At 30.8% G+C, this 19,938-nt stretch overlaps 1 protein-coding gene across 1 annotated transcript in view; it reads right to left on the bottom strand.

Annotated features, from left to right (window-relative positions):
- The window catches only part of LOC127729744 (citron Rho-interacting kinase-like), a 71,152-nt gene that overhangs the window by 16,321 nt on the left and 34,893 nt on the right, over positions 1 to 19,938 (bottom strand). Inside the window, 16 exon segments of the mRNA XM_052237613.1 lie at positions 1,771 to 1,794; positions 2,378 to 2,540; positions 4,157 to 4,267; positions 4,871 to 5,011; positions 6,279 to 6,383; positions 7,020 to 7,155; positions 8,290 to 8,373; positions 10,169 to 10,278; positions 10,593 to 10,709; positions 12,277 to 12,351; positions 13,002 to 13,178; positions 13,669 to 13,933; positions 14,634 to 14,818; positions 14,821 to 15,211; positions 15,471 to 15,601; positions 17,158 to 17,274. Of these exon segments, the coding sequence (XP_052093573.1) occupies positions 1,771 to 1,794; positions 2,378 to 2,540; positions 4,157 to 4,267; positions 4,871 to 5,011; positions 6,279 to 6,383; positions 7,020 to 7,155; positions 8,290 to 8,373; positions 10,169 to 10,278; positions 10,593 to 10,709; positions 12,277 to 12,351; positions 13,002 to 13,178; positions 13,669 to 13,933; positions 14,634 to 14,818; positions 14,821 to 15,211; positions 15,471 to 15,601; positions 17,158 to 17,274 (2,332 nt within the window).

Below are 19,938 nucleotides of genomic sequence, written 5' to 3'. Positions count from 1 at the left end.
AGTTATCACCATAAGAATACGGATTTCCGTCATAGCTGATCCGCTTCCAATGAATCCTTCATACGATCCGTAGTTCGCACAAATATTTCAATAGTGGTCGAAAAAAAATTTTACGAAAATAAAAGATGTTTGCCAAGCGATTTGGAAAGGAATATAACGCTTTCATTGCAATAAATGGATGAAACATTAACTAAAGGCAATTTTCAACACGTTCTAATGAAGTAAAAAACTTGTTAAATTATTTTGCCAAAAATCAGAATGTTTTGATGTACGCTCTCGAGTAACAAGTACCCGAAGTGATAAAAAGTTGTCTGTTTGAAATAACATACAATCAATTCATAAAGTCAATGCTTTTACCTCTTTTCTATAGAAATAAATCGTTTATGTCTTTGAATTTCTTTACTTATAAATGAAAAATTGCTGTTTCATTGACTTGGTAAAACTTGAAGATTGCCTATGACAAAAGCGACTGAAAGCATCTATATTGTGAACACCAGGGCAACTAGAATCTCACTTTTGACAGTAAAGCAAAGTGACGGACGGGAAAGCAACTTCTTTGCCCCAGTCACCTGCTAGCGTTAGCCCTGTCCTATATATGTCTAGAACTTAATCTTGGATATGCTGTAAAACTATCTTAACTGAGCTGGAAGGAGTGATGTGACCTGATTTTTTGCTCTCAGGGTATATGAATATTTGTCAAATTCATTCAAGGCTGTTCCAAAATTGGGAGGCACTCAAATTCATTATATATAAGTGGCTGCATTTTCCTTAGAATATGTAAGAATTATAAGTAAAACAAAAAAATGTTATGGTTGGTCGGGGTCTTAAAAAGGTGCCTTTCATCCCCTTTTACGTTTAATTTTGGTACAGCCCCAATACGAAATGTTGAAATGATAACTATAATTTAAGATTGTTAAAGTGATTAATTACTATATTCTACTGATTTAAGTACAATGTATGATTTAATAATAAATGTATGCCTGATAGCTTTTTAAGTATCCTACACCAAAGCAGTTATAAACAGAGCAACTCTGGATTATAATATGTTATACTTACTTGGTGCTATAGACAGTTAAAATATAAAAACAACACTTTACAAATTTCTTGTGTCCAAAGAGCTTTCCTGGATTTATCTTCATTAGGAACTCTCAAAGCCGAATATTTGCAAGCCAACAATATATAAGAACCTAAGCAGTTGAAGAGCTATATGACCAAAATGGTTCTAAAAATAATAGCCAAATCCATCTTAGGTCAAATTTGCCTGAGGGAGTTGAAACCTTAGTTAAAATATCATTCATTCTAAAAAAAAATTAAAAATATACTTATTCCCAAGGAAGATAGTCAACTAATTGAAAGGTAACGTCAGTTTAGGAGACTAACAGAAATTGAAAACACTGTAGTACGATTAAACAGTGCTGTGATAAAGTTTGATAGTACTGAAAATCGCAAGGCTAAAATTGCCTGGGAAGAACCCTGTTTTCTGTGTGGCCCTATAAATATATCAACAATTTAATTTTTAAACAAGTCAAAATGATCTCACAGCAACTTCAAACATTTTTCATTCAACCCAAAAGTTTTTAATTTTCCTCTTCATAACTTTTAAGCCTATCTCATTTACATAGTTTTTAATGAAAACATCTTTCAAACAACCCAAAACCGTGATCACCATAGAAACCTTTTAACCACAGAAACTGTGCTATCCTTTTCACACTTATAACAATTTCACCTTTTAAATACTAATATTTACACAAGAAATGAAAACTTTCTTACTTGAAATAACCTTGTAACATTTACCTATGATAAGAGATCAAATACCTTATTTATGTCAACCAATTTCATAAACAATAAGTGATCAGTTCTATCCTAATTATAATGTCAATTGCAAAACAACATTGATGTCCTAATTTAATGATACTTACAAACATCATTTTACTTTTTATGCTAATCATGAAGATGACATGTACTACCGAAAATTTGATACCCTTTTTCTTTTCATCTTAGGGGCCTCAGTGGCTGAGTTGTCTAAGTAGTTACTACTGTAATCACTAGCCAGTCAACACTGAGGTTGTGAGTTCAAACCCCGCTCGTGTGGGTGCACTGGACTCCAATCTTAATTCAGGCACTCCGGCTTCCTCCACCAATAAAAACTGGCCGCCACGAGATAGCCCAAAAGCGGTGCTTAAAAGTGGTGTTAAAACACCAAAAATCAAAATCAAAAATCTTTTCATCTTGTTTTCCATCAAATACACTAACTTTTTTTAATTTTATGCTACTTTTTTTCTAAACAACATCAAAATGGGAACATCAAATTTTTTAAGTATATAGCATGCCAATATAAAACAATACAACTAGGATTAACTATTGTAGACATGCTTACAATCATTAGCTTGTGAATAATTTTCTTGTCTTAGTCTTTCGTTCTGTTCCTGAAGTCGTGCATTTTTCTTTCTCTCCTGATCAAGAGCCGCCTGTAGATCTCCACATACATTCATCACAGGACTAATGGTGTCTTTGCCTTTATTTCCAAATAATTTACCAGTCTGACATAAATATTCGAAAATGGTAATTAAACATTTGAAAAGTTATTTTAGTTGTTGAGCACAATATATTTATCTGGATTTTTTTATCAAATGGCTTTGTTTTCAATCATCTCCTTTTATTCATAATCATACACAAGAATTTATCCAACTGTCCATTGACTGTAGTTCCATTTTATTTAAGCATGTTATGGGTTTTTCTCTTAAATTTTGATTTTGTCCTTGAAAAATATTCATGGAGTTATTATTGATTGGTGGTTGTTCGTGGAAAAAATGAAAATTCATCTAAAGCAATTAAATTCTGCTTGAACATAATTACAAAAACTTCTATTTAAAAGGCTGACCACACCCTATACCGCACATGCATGAACCACTTTCAGAAGATGTGCATCTTTGTACAGATGATTTAAACATTTTTGTCTAGCTATCTAAAATGTGCAAAACTTGAAGTTTAAAAATTAAAAGCAAAACTTTATTGTTATTACCAAAACACTTCTAAGTTCTACATGTACATATGTATGTTTTGTTGATTAAAAAAATGTAAATATACAAATACATAAACATCTGTTATATCTATATCTTAGTTTCAGGTTTGTTGCTGACACAAACAGAAAAGCGTTTGAAAGAAGTGCAGATATTCAACATACAAAATTTGCTCAGCTAAGCTCTAAGCTTTTTTTCTAAATTAACCTTCATAAGCTTACATCAGGAATGCTTGAAGCAACAAAAATATGGATTAATTGATGTCTGAGGAATAGGGAATCAAATGCCTACTAAAGTTCAAGGTAAATTAAACCGAAGAGTTTGTCCATTGGACACCACACCCTGCTCACGCTATCACAATTCAAACTGTGAAATCTGGGTCAAACCCTTATTTTCCATATATAGCTTGCTGTGTCGGTGTGAGCCAAGGCTCCTTGTTGAAGACCGTACTTTGACCTATAATGGTTTACTTTTATAAATTTTGACTTGGATGGAGAGTTGTCTCATTGGCACTCATACCACATCTTCTTATATCTATATATATATATTAAAAAGATCACATCATAATGAACTTCTGAACTGTTTCAAGTTGATGTGACCACAACTTCATGATAAACTACCTTACACCAAAACCCTAACCTGATATGGGTAATTATTTTAGTGTTTTCTTTAAGCTCTATCAGTACGAAATGGCTATAATATTCAGTTGTACAAAATTTCTGATTATTATGTCATACTTACATCCTGCTATAATAAGAATAACAACACTTAATTCAATTATAACAAAGTTCAACCATTTATCTTTTACCTAATACAAATTAAGATAACTATTTTGAGCTATTCAAGAAAAAGATGAATTTAAATAGATTAAATCCCAAAAGTTTACAAGTCATCTTTTATACATAGTTGATATTATATCCCACTTTCTGTTCTTTCTTTTTCAATTGCAAGACTTCAATGCCAAGAGGACTCTACCTGGAAGAAGCCGTAATTAAATTCAAAAATTCAAATCTGAAAATAGCTTTACTTATCAAAAATATTTCATCCATAATTCATTGTCATTGATATATAGATGAAACTTGAAGTAACACCATTAAAAATATTCACTGAATATGCTAGTGAAATAAATGACAAACCTTCTTCTTCTTGCCATTATTTTCTTTATATAATTCCTGCAGATAATCGATTAACTTCATCTGTTGATTTAAAGTACTCTCAAATCTGTATTTATCTAAGAAATGTAATCCCTGAAATAACAACAAAAATACCACATAGAGGAAAAGCAAGAACATAAAATGCACAATATTATCGTGAAATTGTTACCCCAACGAAATAAGGAATGTATGTTAAATTTATTAACTTTTATATCTGAAACTACAAACAAACAGTGCTGTCAAGGAAATGATCACCCTTAAATTACTGAATACACTTAACTGTTCAGGAATGTTAACCCTGAAAATAACCGTTTTAACTAAACTGTTCAGGAAATATTTGCCCTTAAATTACAGACTTCTGTACTATCATTGAAATGTTGACTCATTAAATCTTCTAACACTATACTAATGGGTATATTGACTGAAATTACTGAAAAAAATGTCTATTATGGAAAATAATTGATTATAAATCCCCCAATAGAGTATAACAACTTTGAAATTTTATTACTGAAAAGACTTTTGAATCACACAGTACTATTAAGGTCCTTTTGACCTTTAATATTAACATTATTAACTGAACAGCATGTATTATAAAGAAAAGCTTAAAAGACATTACAAAAAAACAAACAAGAGCTATTCACGAAATAACTTGCAGGATGGTCCTGTTTATCATATACAATAGTTTTATAAATATACTTGTAAGGCCTCTGCAAAATTTTCCAGATCAACTTTTTCTCCAAATATCATTTCAAATTTGTCCATTGCATCTTCAAGTCCATGTTTAAGCTTCAGGCTTCTCTTCCTTAATTCTTGATTTTCTGTTATCAACTGGGATATCTGGTGGAAAAAAAGATGCTTAAAATGTAAACTGTGGATCTCTATAACACATTATTTAAAATGACTTGAATAGGTTGATGATATTCATATCAGGGCTTCCAAAAAATATTTGAGCCAGCCGGACATTTATTGTATTATCCCGATTTTAATCCCTTAAGACTTAGTAACAAAAGGCAATCATGGTAATCAGATGGGCATCATATAAACAATGATTGACATACAAATGATATTAAACTTGACTTTTAATATAAATCCAATGTTCTGACGTAAACTGTTAAATTGACAGTCCATCATTTGAAGTGTGCAACATCATCATACTAATATCTGCCATAGACTCTTTATTTGTGCAAAATTACGCTTTCAAAAGCTTTACTTTTGTTTTTAAAAAGCACATTTTCCTTATACCTATTCTTGACTTGACAATGATAAAACACAAACCAGAGACATATACGTAAAATCCGTGTACGTTTCCAAAAGCAGGAGCAAGTTTTAAGTAGCTCTTTTCTTCAAGAAGATACTTGAAATGAACATTAAAGGTATCAATGATAATTTTTTAATAATAAAGATGCATTATTAAATCTCACACCTGCACGCATGCCCGCACTAGAACAATATGGCATTGACGATTTTTTGCTTAAAACCTTTATTACTACCTTTTAAAATTTTTCATCAAACCATATTTATATACACATTTCTGATAATCTAAATCTTCTTGACTAAATTAATTAGATGCAAACTGCAGAAATTTATGAAATAACTTTAAATAGACAGATCAATGTCCGATACAAAATAGTTTTCCTGTCACCTGAACAGGTAAATTTCAGCTGTCAAACAACTAATCAACCTTGATTGTAATACACCTTATCGCTATTTAGTCCAATCCGGAAAAAACAGTCATTAAGACAACTTCCTGTTTGGGTCAACAGGCCTTGAACAGGTAAACAACAAAGGTCATCAGTAACGAGCTGAGGAAGGGAAAAATTTAGAAAGCGATCAATACGAAACTTTGATAGATTATGATCCACATTTTCGAAACTCAAATTATAGTCAAAAAATATTTTGTTTGAAGTATTTACGATGTTTTAAACAGATCTCATTAAAAAGTATCATGCATGGTGCATTGTTTAAACAGGGCCCCAGATAGCTTTAACTGGATGAAAAGGTTATGTAATTTTAGAACTTATCCGGAATGGAATAAATAGCGATTAGGTGTATGAGAGAAAAAATAAATATCTATACTACAGTACTATCTACTTCATCTGTTTACCTCTTCTTTCAATGTCCTTTTGTCGTCTGCTTCCACTTCCATCAAACGTTTATAATTGTCTGATGACATTTCCCTTTTCTGTAGCTGTTCACGTAACTGACCAATCTGAAACAAGTTATTTTTGGTTAGTGATTTTTTTTTTTATTTGTTGAATATGTAAATTCATGTATATCATTATCCTACAAATGATAACAAATCCAATGTCAATTGAAATTGCATTTTACATCATTTATGACATGAACAAAGGAATAATATCCAATTGGTTGTTGGCTGTTTATTGTAAAGTGGCAAATGTTTGATGGAATTGAACAAGCTGTTAATAAAAAATTAGTAGGAAAAACCCTGAAAGTCGGATTTAATTTCCAAAAATTATGCCAAATAGGTTTACAAGTTATCGTAGAATTGCTTTTCAATAAATTAAAAAATAAAGATTTTTACAGTGTAAAAAAAGTATAGGTACCATTACAAAAAGTCCTGAAATTTCATTAGTTTGCAATTCAACTTGATTGGTTATTGCAAAAAATAAGTTTAACATTTAACAACTATTGATATTAACTAGAATTATTTCAATTTTTGACAGCATTTATCAAATGTTCTTGGCAAAATGATTTAAATTTTGTTAATATAAAACATGTATTCATACATTTTTTTTAAAATATTTTGTAGCCAGGTAAAAGTTCACAAAATTTAAAGTTGGTTCTGAATGTATCTTCAAGAAAGTAAACACCTGAATGAACTCACCTCTATAGTATGTTTTTGTGCTGTTCTATTTGCCTCCCAGACTTTGTGATTTAGCTCCTCAACTTCAGCTTTATGTAAGGCCTTTGACTGTTGTACCTGCTCTTTCATTTTGTGCATTTTCTGACTAGCAGATTGCCTACAATGTTAAAACAATAAAAAAAGTTTGAATGACAAAGTAAAATACTCAATATCTTCTATTAATATTTGAACACGAGCAAGTCAGCATTTTTCATTTTAAAAGTAGAGATTTATGAATACCGGTCATGATCTCAAATATGTTAAATATGTTCTAACTTTCATTACTTCTTGTAATCCTGTTAATCAAAGGTTTTGTTAACATTTAATTACTGTAATTTCAGAAATTATTGTGTGCACGAAGAATGGACAAAAATGTGAGATTAATCATTGCTATTTCAGGAAAATCTATATGTTGGTATATGCATAAGATATCAGATTGTGAGATCTATTTATTGTGATACTCAACCAGTCACATTATTCATATTCATAAAAACCACATCCCTGAAGCCATTAAAAAAACACTGTTCTTGATAAGCTGTAATTAGCGATAGGGAAGTTGTGGAAAAGAAGGGGAACATTTCAAGTCCAGAAACAAGTTCTGATAGAATCTTGGATAGCATATCAATACGCCAGCGGTATATAGATAAATGACAAGTCATCTTCAAAAACTGTATATCTGCATATTTTATAACCATGTTTACATACATACTCCTCATTCTAAGATAGAGCAATGTTATATATATATGAATGCTACCATGTATCATCATATGATTGATTGCTGGTGTTAAATGCCACTTTAAGCATTATTGGCTATATAGTGGCGATCAGTTTTTATTGGAAGAAGAAAGAGTGCAAAGAGAGAAGCATAGACCTTTGGCATTAAAAATGACAATCCTAGTCAATTAAGGTAGTAGTTGAACCACCTGTCATGTGCAGGGTTCAAACCCACAACCTCAGTGATACAGTAGAACTACTTAGACAACTCGGCCACCAAGGCCCCTATGTATAATTATATATTTCTGTAGCACGAAAACTGACAATCCTAGTCAATTAAGGTAGAAGTTGAACCACCTGTCATGTGCAGGGTTCAAACCCACATCCTCAGCCTTTACAGGCTAGTGATACAGTAGAACAACTTAGACAACTCAACCACCGAGGCCCCTATGCATCATTATATATTTATGTACTACATGTTCAATAAAAAAAAAAATTTCATGTTGTTTACATGTGAAGATATATAAAATCAACTCACTTTGCCTGTTCTAAGGCATGAATTTTCTGGGTAGTTCCTTCAATTTCATCTTCTCTTTCATCAACAGCTGTCTCAAATGTTTTCCTGTGAAGACAATAAAAACATCATAAGTATACATTAAATGAGAAATCAAAACTTGGATTAGTTAGGCCAATTAAAATTAATTGATAGGTTTTCATCCTCACCTGCCCCATTTTTTTTTTCAGGAAATTTAGACTGTTAATGATATCCAAAGCGCAAGAATCGTGGAACACATTGGTACAAAAAACATGATTGAAATAAAGAAATTGACATGAACTTGTGACCAGATATTGTGTACAAAAAGTTGGCCAACGTACAAAATGTATTATAATAAGACCTAAAATTTACCCCAAGGCTGTCGCTTTTTGTTGACCAACAGCAAATACCCTCTGTCCCTAGCACCCCAATAGAGTGATTAAACAAATTCTTCATTTTGGTTAAGTTCATGTTTTACATTATATTTGCACCTTGCATAAGAATCTTAAAATCATTAACCTTAGTATTTTCAACACAGTTTGAGTTTTAATTTCACTCTACTCATAATACTAGTGTTGCATACCAATGCATAGGCTTCATTTTATGGGCACTACAAACCATAGCTTATTAGCAAAATAAATTTAATGTACGTAGTCTAAAAGAGAGCATTTCTCCACCTTTTTTGCTATTTACTGAAAATAGGTTTCTAAAGCAGCAATTACATGTAGAACAATGGTTGCCAATCAGAAATATTTATTTAAAAATTCAAAAAATTCTGTAAAATTCCTTATATATACATGATATATAGATAAGCTTTTTATTACACTTGCATATGAAGAACACAGTACAAAGGGGTTTCAGAGGATATAAAAATTAAACTTTGCCGGGTTGATATTGAAAACAAGTGAAACTGAGAGCTACTGTTCACTGATGATACCCCCACCCCAAATATTTCGGTAAACAGGAAGTTGTTGAAAAAAAGCGGGGATAAAATAAAATCATCCCACCCGCACCATCTACAAAATTAATTTTAGTTGGCCTTACAATAAACGATTCATAAATAGGACGAGAACAAATTAACAATGAATCCAATAGGAAGGTTCTGCCAGTGTTAGACCAGGATGGAAGGGGGACATCTGAACTGCCACTGTCAAGAAGGGTATATCTTGGTTAGGGGCAGATTATTTGCAAGGCAACATGTCCCTTACAGACCCCTCAAAAGGTACCAAGGGTTTATTAATGTGCAGAGAGTATGGTACTGTTCCTACTTAAGGCATAAGATTTGATCCCCACATTCCAATTGCTTATTAATAATCTCAGTACAGCCAAACTTAGGTTCCTTAGTCATATCCTTCAGCAGAAAAGTTGGGTCAGATTTTCTATACCCTGGTATACCCTCATGGGCAACATTAAATGATGATGTAGGATAAAGTCCATATGTGGCAGCTAATTACAATCACGTTAATGTACTAATGTTACTGCACCAGATACTCATTTCCACAATTAATTTCTCTTCAGTAATGCAAGGCCAAAATATTTGAAAGCCAAAACTTAATAGAAACTTTGCAGGGCTGATATAATGGAAATGGACCAAAAGTATTGCGAAATCAGGTCAAATCTGTATATTCATAGAAATGGCTACATAAGAATGCAAAAACTGACAAACTTTTCCTGTATTAAGTGTATTAAGTATCAGCAGCACTGTGTCACATAAATATTAACATATTAGCATTCCACTATCTATTATTTGACCTCTTACCAATCTTAATCAATGAGTCACTATAAACAGATACAAAAAATGTTTAGGGCAATTTAGCATTCATCTTTTACCTGGCATTGTGACAGAAATTAAATGTTGTTTAGCATGATGCATGTTACTTACTTGATATTATCCCATTCCACATGTCGTTCCTCATTTTCTGTATTAATGGCTTCTAAATCTTTGATTTGCTCTTCAAGCTCTCCACAGATCAGCTGAAGTTTTTCTACTTTCTGTTCAAATTAAATTTGTTTAATATTAAGAAAATTCTAAAATTAATTACATACAAAGGCATATAGACATTGGTTGCACCCTTTAAAAATGCCAAACCTGCATATCATTTCAATTATAACCTGCTTTTAAAATAAACCACCTTTACAATATTTTAATACCTGCCTCCCCTCTGCATTATCCATGGAATAGGCCTTATAAAAATAGGTAAATTTACATTTCATTTAGTCTAAAAGAATTTATTCATCTAAACTATTCGATAAATAGTTTTATATTTTAGCATGGATGACTTGAAAAACCCTTTTACACAACATACCGTGATTTCAAGTTCCAACTGATGTTCCTTTTGCTGTAAAGTATCTTTCAGTGTCTGTTTTTCCATAAAGGCTGAGCTTTTCTCTCTCTGGAGTTTACTAATTTTTTCATCTTGCTCCTAAAATGTGATAAGTATATGAGACAAACCACATTTTTGACACTTTAAAATGAGCAACTAAAGACTGATGGAATAAGGTTTTTTCACTAAAAATTTGTAAGGGTTCCACGGAACCCAGTGTCTCGCCTACTTTTTCTGTTAATCGCAGGCTCAACAAAAATGAGGAAGTAAATCAATAAAAATATTCCTCTTGATACTATCTTTTGATTGTAAGAAGCTTCTGTCCAAGTTTGGTAAAAAATCAGGATAGTTTATGAATCTAATAAATGTTTAAAAACATTAACTGCAGACTGAATGTAATGTTAACTGGAAGAAAACAAAATTTCCTTCTAGATACTAGCATTTAATCATAAACAAGCTTCTGTCCAAGTTTGGTACAAATCCAAAATAGCATAAGAAAGTTATTAAAATTTTAAAAACTTCAACCACCTAGTGAATGTGTTGTTTCCTGGCAGAAAATCTGTCCATTTAAAAGTAAAATATGGAAAAAATGGATTTATCTTTTTTACAAAATTTCCTTCTAGATACTAGCTTTTGATCATAAACAAGCTTCTGTCCAAGTTTGGTACAAATCCAAAATAGTATAAGAAAGCTATTAAAATTTTAAAAACTTTAACCACAGAGTGAATGTGTTGTTTCCTGGCAGAAAATCTAAGTCTATTTAAAAGTAAAATAAGGAAAAAAAGGATTTTTTTTTTTTTTACAAAATATTCTTCTGGATACTATCTTATGATCATAAACAAGCTTCTGTCTAAGTTTGGTACAAACCCAGGATAGTTTAAGAAAGTTATTAAAATTTTAAAAACTTTAACCACAGAGTGAATGTAATATTTCCCGGCAGAAAAACTAAGTCCATTCATAAGTAAAATACGGAAAAAATGAAATTTTATTTTTACAAAATTTACTTCTGGATACTCTCTTATGATCATAAACAAGCTTCTGTCCAAGTTTGGTAGAATCCAGGATAGTTTAAGAAAGTTATTAAAATTTCAAAAACTTTAACCACAGAGTGAATATTTGTGGACGCCGCCGCCGACGGAATGTAGGATCGCTATGTCTCGCTTTTTCGACTAAAGTCGAAGGCTCGACAAAAACAATGTCATTTAAAGTGAATCAATATATCATTTTTGTTAAACAAGATTATCAAAACAAGTTAAATTTTCTATTAATCCACAGTGCCGATGCTACAATTGGCCGTTTCAAAATCTAAAGGATTGTGGGTAATTTCATTGTTCGTACACCAAAAATAAAAAGTACATCACATCATTGGTTGAATTCCCATTGTTTAGGACGTTGTAAGCCAATCAAACATTTTTGTGAACGCTTGTGAAAATATTACCAAGAATTCGCTAGATTCTAAAAAGGTGAATACCTCCAACAGTCCCTGACAACAAACCCATACATCCTCATCCTTTGTCTTCGGTGGATAGCTGTGTCATTGGCAATCATACCATATCACCTTATTTTTATTTTTATTTTAATTTTGTGGTTTGGTTGCCTGTTAAATATTGCAATAAAATTATTATATTTTACACTGACTTTATATTAAACAGTAACTATATATTACCTTGATATGTCTATTCAAGTTGTCCCTCTCAGACTTCAATACATTAACTTCATCGTCATTATCTGGACCTGATGTCTAAAAATAGAAAATATAATTGAAAAAAAAACTTTATAGAATCCACAGCTTTAAATATTCAAAATATATCTGTGACATGTGTAAGAATAAGAGAAAAGCATATACGTGTAAAATATTTCTTTTCTGAAAACTTCCATATTCTCTAAAGCTATGTCTTAACCATGTGCAATTCCTAAATACGTCGTCTAAAAATAGGATTTTACTGGCTGTATTTGACATGTTCAATCAAAATTTTCTTTCTCGTATCATTACAGTATATAAAAAAGTTATTGTTTGTTGTCCTAAGAAAATTCTCCCAATTTCTTTGCTGTTTTAAGTGTAATATGAAGGTGTATACTGTTCGTTAAGTTTTTTGTTTGAGCTCTTTTTTATCTAAATTTTATCATGCACTTTCTGAAGTCAGTTTTGCAAAAAGATTTCTTTTTTCAATTTTATCATGGGATTAAATTTTTCATGTTTACATGTTCAAGTTTCCTTATACTTTAATATAAATACAAAATTCTCAATGGTATAATATGTTTGGTTTCCAAGGAAATGTTTAAAAAGGGCTGTTCCATAAAATTTGCATATATTATTCTGTTTTCCAAGTAATCAAATATGAAAACATTTTACCGTAAAAAAATAATGTGGCATGCAGGGTTCAAGTTTACCTCTAATTTGTGAAGTTTAAGTTGTAATTCTCTTATATCAGATTCCAGCCTCTCCCTCATACTTTTCTCCTGTCTCTGAGTAGCAGCCAACAATGACCTAGCTTCACTCAGTGCCAAATTAGACTCCTCTAGTTCCTGCCGCACCTCCTGGATAGCTTCTTCATGATTTTTTCTTTCCTAGAACAATAAGAGTTAATTTATTTTTAGGATGCTAAATGTGAATAGGCAACAACTCTCTTAATATAGGAGATTCCTTATAAAGACCTTTCTTAAAGCAAAATCTGCTTCATTTTTCTACTATTCATAAGCCTAATTTGGACTTCTGTTTTGATCATAACCAACTAATCGGAATGTAGTTTTATCATTCATTGCATAAGTTACAGGTCAGGAGTGATTGGGAAAATAACTTGCTCAAACAAACATGTCTATGATATTTGTTAATAATACATATTAAAGGATTAAAAATACATAATACAATACAACAGACCACACAAAACCACCAATAAACAACTCCTCTGAAAAATGATGAACAATCAAAACAAACAAATAATGGTGCAGAAAGCTTAATTTCTAGACATTTATTTATAAAGATGCTCAAACAATATGCAAATTTGTACCTACACATTTAGATCCAAAGATAAGAATAATCAATCAATATACACAGTACCTTCTGGAACCTTTCCTCCACATGTAAGACATCTTTTTTAGTGTCTGTACTCTGTCTCTGTTTTTGTTCTAAGTCACGGTTCAGTTCAGATAACTTGACCTCTGTTGACCTTTTCTCCAGACGTATTCTGTCTAATTCTTCCATCAGACTTTTAATCTTCCCGTCTTTCTTGCTGATTTCTTTTGTCTGTTCTTCAAGGTTTCTTAGTTTGATCTCCAATTGTTCCAATGTATCTTGCTGTGTTTTAATTTTACTTTCTAAATACCTGTAAACATAAATCTTAATGATTTATGGTACTTATGATACTTTTTGCATAAACAATTTGAAAATAATCCAAATGAAACTTTCAAGTTGATGTAATTTTCTTTTTTTTCCAACTTAAACATTTATTTATAGGTTATTACATACCTTAACCTCAGTTTTTTTACTGAGATGCAATACTGATTAAACTATATTATAAGCCATTAAATGCTTAAACTCTAGCCAGTTTAACTAAATGAATATGTTAAAATATGTTAAGGTAGTATAAACTTCATACAAAATATCTCCAACATTGAATCTATAATCAAGGAATTATATTCTAACTTTTGTTTCTGGTTGGTATTCAAATCGTGACTTTAATTTAACATTTTCAATTATAGAAGACTTTTGCATGTGAACATCCATAAGTAAAAGTTTTCTACAATGGAACCTGCAAAAGGAATAATCAGTATTAATAAATATTGTACAGGAGAACTGAAATATAACATGTTCATCGCCCTTCTATTTTAAAAACAAGGCACCAAGGAATGGCACAAAGAAATCAAATCTAAGAGTTGGTGCCAAATAATTGTGTTCAGTTTGAACATATATGAAGATTATATAGATGAGTATTCCATTTTCATAAGATATCCTTGAATTAATTGTATGCTTTATGGAAAAGTCTTCACAATAAGACTGCTTATACGAATTTATTATTGGTTTACCTGTTTTCTTGTCTGAGATCTTCAGCATCTTCTACCTTATTCCAACGTTTAGAAGACAATATTTTCAAATCACTTAAATCTTTCTCAAGATTCTGCACTTTAATTTCTAAACTATCTCTTTCATGTTTGAATTTATCAGCAGTTTCAGCTTTTTCTGCTGTCTGTTCAAGTTCTTTCACTTTTTCAAATTTAATCTGTCTTTTTCTAGTTTTACTTTCTGAAATTCTCTTTGGCCATTTTGCAATTCCTCCACTTGTTTTTCAAGACGATTTACTGTATCTTTTGATTTTTTAAAAGAAGTTTCAAGAGTGTCATTCTCTAACTGTAAATCTCTGACTTTTTTGTCCAAGTCAAATTTCTCCTTCTTACATTGATCCATCTTTTCTTGAACACTGTTAAGTTTTTCTATATTATCTACAACTTCTGTTTTTAATCGAGAAATTTCGTCTGTTTGATTATTCGAATGCTTTGATGTTAATTTCAGCTTCTCTATTTCTTCTTCCAGTTCCCTGATTTTAACCTTCAGGTCACGATTTTGTTTTTCAAGCTCTGCAAATCTTTCATTTGAAAGTTTAGTCCTATAAAACAGCAGTTCAACTTTAAATGTACAACATTTCTTCAAAAGAATGAAACTTCATGTAAGTCACTACAATTCTATAAAATTTTATTACATGAAATTCAAATTAACTGAAGGTGTACTTTGTCACTGTACTGCTGAATCTTCACTTTTTGTAATAGATCTAATAAAAATGTGTATATTTTTGTTTTAGAAGCACTTAAAATGATAAAAGATATATAGTCAAATTTGACTTTCTGCAGACAGACAAAACATCTTACCGAAGTTCTTGCTGTTCCCTCATCTTCACTCTCAAATCAATGTCTCTGTCTCTTGTTTCATTCAGTTGTCGCTCCACTCTTTCTAGCTTGCCGGTCTGTCTTGAAATTGTCTGTGTAACATTAGCAATAACCTATTAACAAATGACATGTCATCCATGGGTTAACCATCACCTAAGGAGCTATATTGCCATGCTGCTAGGAGCTATATATTGGGGTTAATCATACCTGCTAACCCTATCCCAGTTCTAACAATGGTGGCTGGTGCATTCTATTGGACATCATTGGGATTAAATGTTTCAAATCCAAACGGGAATCAAAAACAAACAAAAAATGAAAAAATATTAAGTTTCATAAAGATCTATATATCAATTTCAAAATGATATTTTTGGTAAATATTAAGCTTATTAATTGTTCAATCCTATTAAAAACTTAAATTGCATTTTCCCTTGGCAAAGCTGACCTTAGAAAATTTTACATGCACTGGAAGAACACTTCTAACATTTTGATGCTCATAAATGTTTTATGCATTTGATTTCCAAAACTTTTGGGTTCATGCATACCTGATAAAGGCTACTGAGTACTGAAATCTGAATCATATTTTAATACATTAAAATGGTATCATGTTAACATTTAAGTATTGGCCAGACCTGGAAATTCCAACCAGTAAGCATACTATCTCTTAAAGAAATATATCTATTCCAAATCTAAACTGATTCATTCAATTTATTCAGTTAAATCATTGTAAAAATTTTAAACTAAGAAAATCTTTCTAGAAGGTGTTTCTTCAACAAAATTTTGAAAAGGTTAGCAAGTATGTGTTTATATGAGCATCATGCTACTACAAGTATAGATACTAAAGATGCTTCTATGAAATGTATTCCCCTTTTCTCATTACAAAGTTAATAGAATATACTTACCATTTGGACAGGTATTTTTCGAATAGCTTTTATAGAAATTTTAAATGTTATCCATTTAACTTCTTTATAGACATTTCTAAATAAAATATTGTTTATTTGAATTGTGATATTCCATAATCCTATTTTATATCATTGCTAAAATTTTCAATGGCCTAAAATCCCATTACAAATACAGCACTATCAGTGTAAGAGAGACAACACTAACTAATTTTAGATAAGGAGACAGCTTTTGGAATAAAGAAAATAGGGAATACAGATAATAAAAATGCATGTTAATGATATAAATATACAAAAGGTAATTCTAGCTACAAACTACATTAAAACAACAGTTTTAGTAAATTAAATTAATATAATAATTATAGAAATATAGAAAAAAGTCATCTAAATACATATGCAGCCATGCAAAGCAAAGCACATAAATGTAATTCATTTAAAATAACCAAAAATGATATATGCATGTAGGATTATATCAGAAAAGAAATTTTTAAAATAGTAAACAGAAAGTAATAGACAATCATTTTTCTTTATATAAACAGTACTTTAAATATTTGACCATTCTATTGCAGTTATCTCATTTACATGAGGAAAATAATTTGGTATAAATCTGTGAAAAAAAGAACTTGTTGGGTAAAACAAATAAGTTAAGTCTGGTAACAAACCCAAACACACAAATTTACTTCAGTAACAGTAAAATTTAGAGTTTTAAATACTTATGCTTTTCATAAAAAAAAATGACAAAATTTCTGTATGCAACTGATATGATTAATTACCCTCTCTTGTTCTGCCACTTTAAATCTTTTATCTTCTAATTCTTGTTGGTGTTTGCTGACATCACTCCGTAACTTTCTCTTGTCTTCATGTAACAAATCAACTTCTATCTCTAGAGTCTAAAAATATATAATATGTTTTCATTGTCTAGGGAGTAACTGTTTTTTTAAAAGATGCTGTGAATTAGGTAGAAATGCAAGGCTTATGCAGCAGGGCTCATTCTAGCAGGCGACTGGAGCGAAGATGTCCCTTTCCCAACCATCACTTCACTATGCCCGACAGTCAAAAGCGCTAACTTGTTGCCCTGGTGTTCACAATACTCGCTTTCAGTCACTTTCGCCGTCTGCAATTTTCAATTTTTACCAAGTCGATGAAACAGCAATTTTTCATTTATAAGTAAAGAAATTCAAAGACATAAACGATTTATTTCTTTAGAAAAGAGGAGAAAGTATTGACTTTACAGATTGATTGTATGTTATTTCATACAGATAACTTTTTAACACTTTCGGTACTTGTTACTCGAGAGAGTACATCAAAACATTCTGATTTTGGCAAAATAAATTTGTTACTTCATTAGAACGTGTTGAAAATTCCTTTCCAAATAGCTTGTCAAACCGTTTATTTTGTAAATTTTCTTCATCCGCCATTGAAATAATTGTGCGAACTATGGATCGGAGGCTGGATTGATCGGAACCGGACCAGATATGATCAAAATCCATATTCTTACAATAATAACTACGAATGCACAAATGGCACTGCTGACAGAAGAATAATGATTCCAAAAGGGAAAATTACGCATTCCACACGCATTAACAGACTTTTGGTAAGAGCTCCTTGCTTAATGAATATATTTTCATTTATAAGCATTGTTTCATTTAATTAATTAAAGTTGCTTAACTTTGTTAAATTTATATATCTTTTAAATGAGAAAGAATGAATTTCATAAACATGATAAACAGAATAGTTTTTAAATTGAATTTTTATTTGATATATTAAACATTCTTTTCCTTTTTGATATTAAAAAAAGTTCTTTTTAGTACTAGATATTTAGTTGGTGGTTTTTGACAAGAGGACCTATATAATTGTGCAACTAGAAATGATAAACTGAAACAACTGTTACTTTAATTGTATACTCAGGTATAAATTGAACAATATAAAAAGTAGATAAATAGAATACATATGACCCTTTTTATTATAGTAAAAATTTTAAAACAAGAAATGATTGTAACAGGATGCTGTTACGAAGTCTCCCAAACGAAGCTCCCATAATTCGTCATTCCCAGGTTCGCCTGACATTGGGCAAAGTCCAGTAAAGTTATATGCATTAGTAATGCCTGGGGACTGACCCTGTATATCAGAGCCAGCAAACAAGCACTTCTCCTTCAAATCTCACCACTTCTCCCTAATAGATCAAAAAGAGAAGTCACTTCTCCCCGTGATTCTGAAGTTGTGTGTGCCCTGTGCAGTGTTTTTTTATCCTGTGTAAAACAAGATTGATTAATTAATTCATTTGTGTTTAAAGCCACTTTCAGCACTATTTCGTAGCAGTCAGTTCTTATTGGTGGAGAAAGCATTTGATATATTCTAGACAAAGCATCAAAATATTCATTTTATACTGATAACTATCTATAAAACTATTCCTTTTAGAGAAAAATAAATAAATATAAATTTTAAATGTCATTTTTCATAAAATCCAGAATAGATTGTATTACAACACAAAATAATATTTTGAATATTCTGTATAATCATAACATCCAGAGAAAAAAAAGAAGAAAAATCACTTTGAAAAGGTAAATGTGTGTGTAAAATGTGATTAGGACATCACCTTAAATTTAACATTTGGTTTTCCAAATTATAAATATGTAACCATGAAAATGGAACATAATAACATATGCATTTAATATATACACATCTTATTTAAATTGACACGGTTCTCCAACTTGGAGAATAAACAGCTGCGCCATGAGCGCATGATACGCCCTTCGTCTTGTGTGTGAATTTTTATGCAATAAGCATAAATAGTTTCTGACATATGGCGTGACATGCGAAAACCCCTTTTTTTTTTATTACAAAAACTCAATATCTCTAAAATAAAATTTTGAATCAAAACCAAAGAGTATACAGATCTTTAGATTAATATAACTAAGTAGTGTGTAAAATTTTAAGCAATAATCATAAATCGTTTTTGAGATACGGCGCGACATGTGAAAACCCCCCTTTTAAAAAAAAAAAAATCAATATCTCTAAAATAAAATTTTGAATCATCACCAAAAAGTATACAGATCTTAAGGTTAATATAACTAAGAAGTGTGTAAAGTTTTAAGCAATAATCATAAACTGTTTTTGAGATACGGCGCGACATGTGAAAACCCCCCCTTTTAAAAAAAAAAAAAATCAATATCTCAAAAATAAAATTTTGAATCAAAACCAAAAAGTATACAGATCTTAGGTTAATATAACTAAGAAGTGTGTAAAATTTTAAGCAATAATCATAAATCGTTTTAGAGATACGGCGCGACATGTGAAAAACCCCTCCCCCTTTTTTTACAAAATACTCAATAACTCAAAAATAAAATTTTGAATCATCACCAAAAAGTATACAGATCTTAAGGTTAATATAACTAAGAAGTGTGTAAAGTTTTAAGCAATAATCATAAACTGTTTTTGAGATACGGCGCGACATGTGAAAAACCCCTCCCCCTTTTTTAACAAAATACTCAATATCTCTAAAATAAAATTTTGAATCATCACCAAAAAGTATACAGATCTTAAGATTAATATAA

This window comes from Mytilus californianus, unplaced genomic scaffold (genome assembly GCF_021869535.1).
Source record: "Mytilus californianus isolate M0D057914Y unplaced genomic scaffold, xbMytCali1.0.p SCAF_2, whole genome shotgun sequence".
NCBI lineage: Eukaryota > Metazoa > Mollusca > Bivalvia > Mytilida > Mytilidae > Mytilus > Mytilus californianus.
Note: the sequence above shows the minus strand (reverse complement) of the source record. Positions and strands in the feature narration are given on the sequence as shown.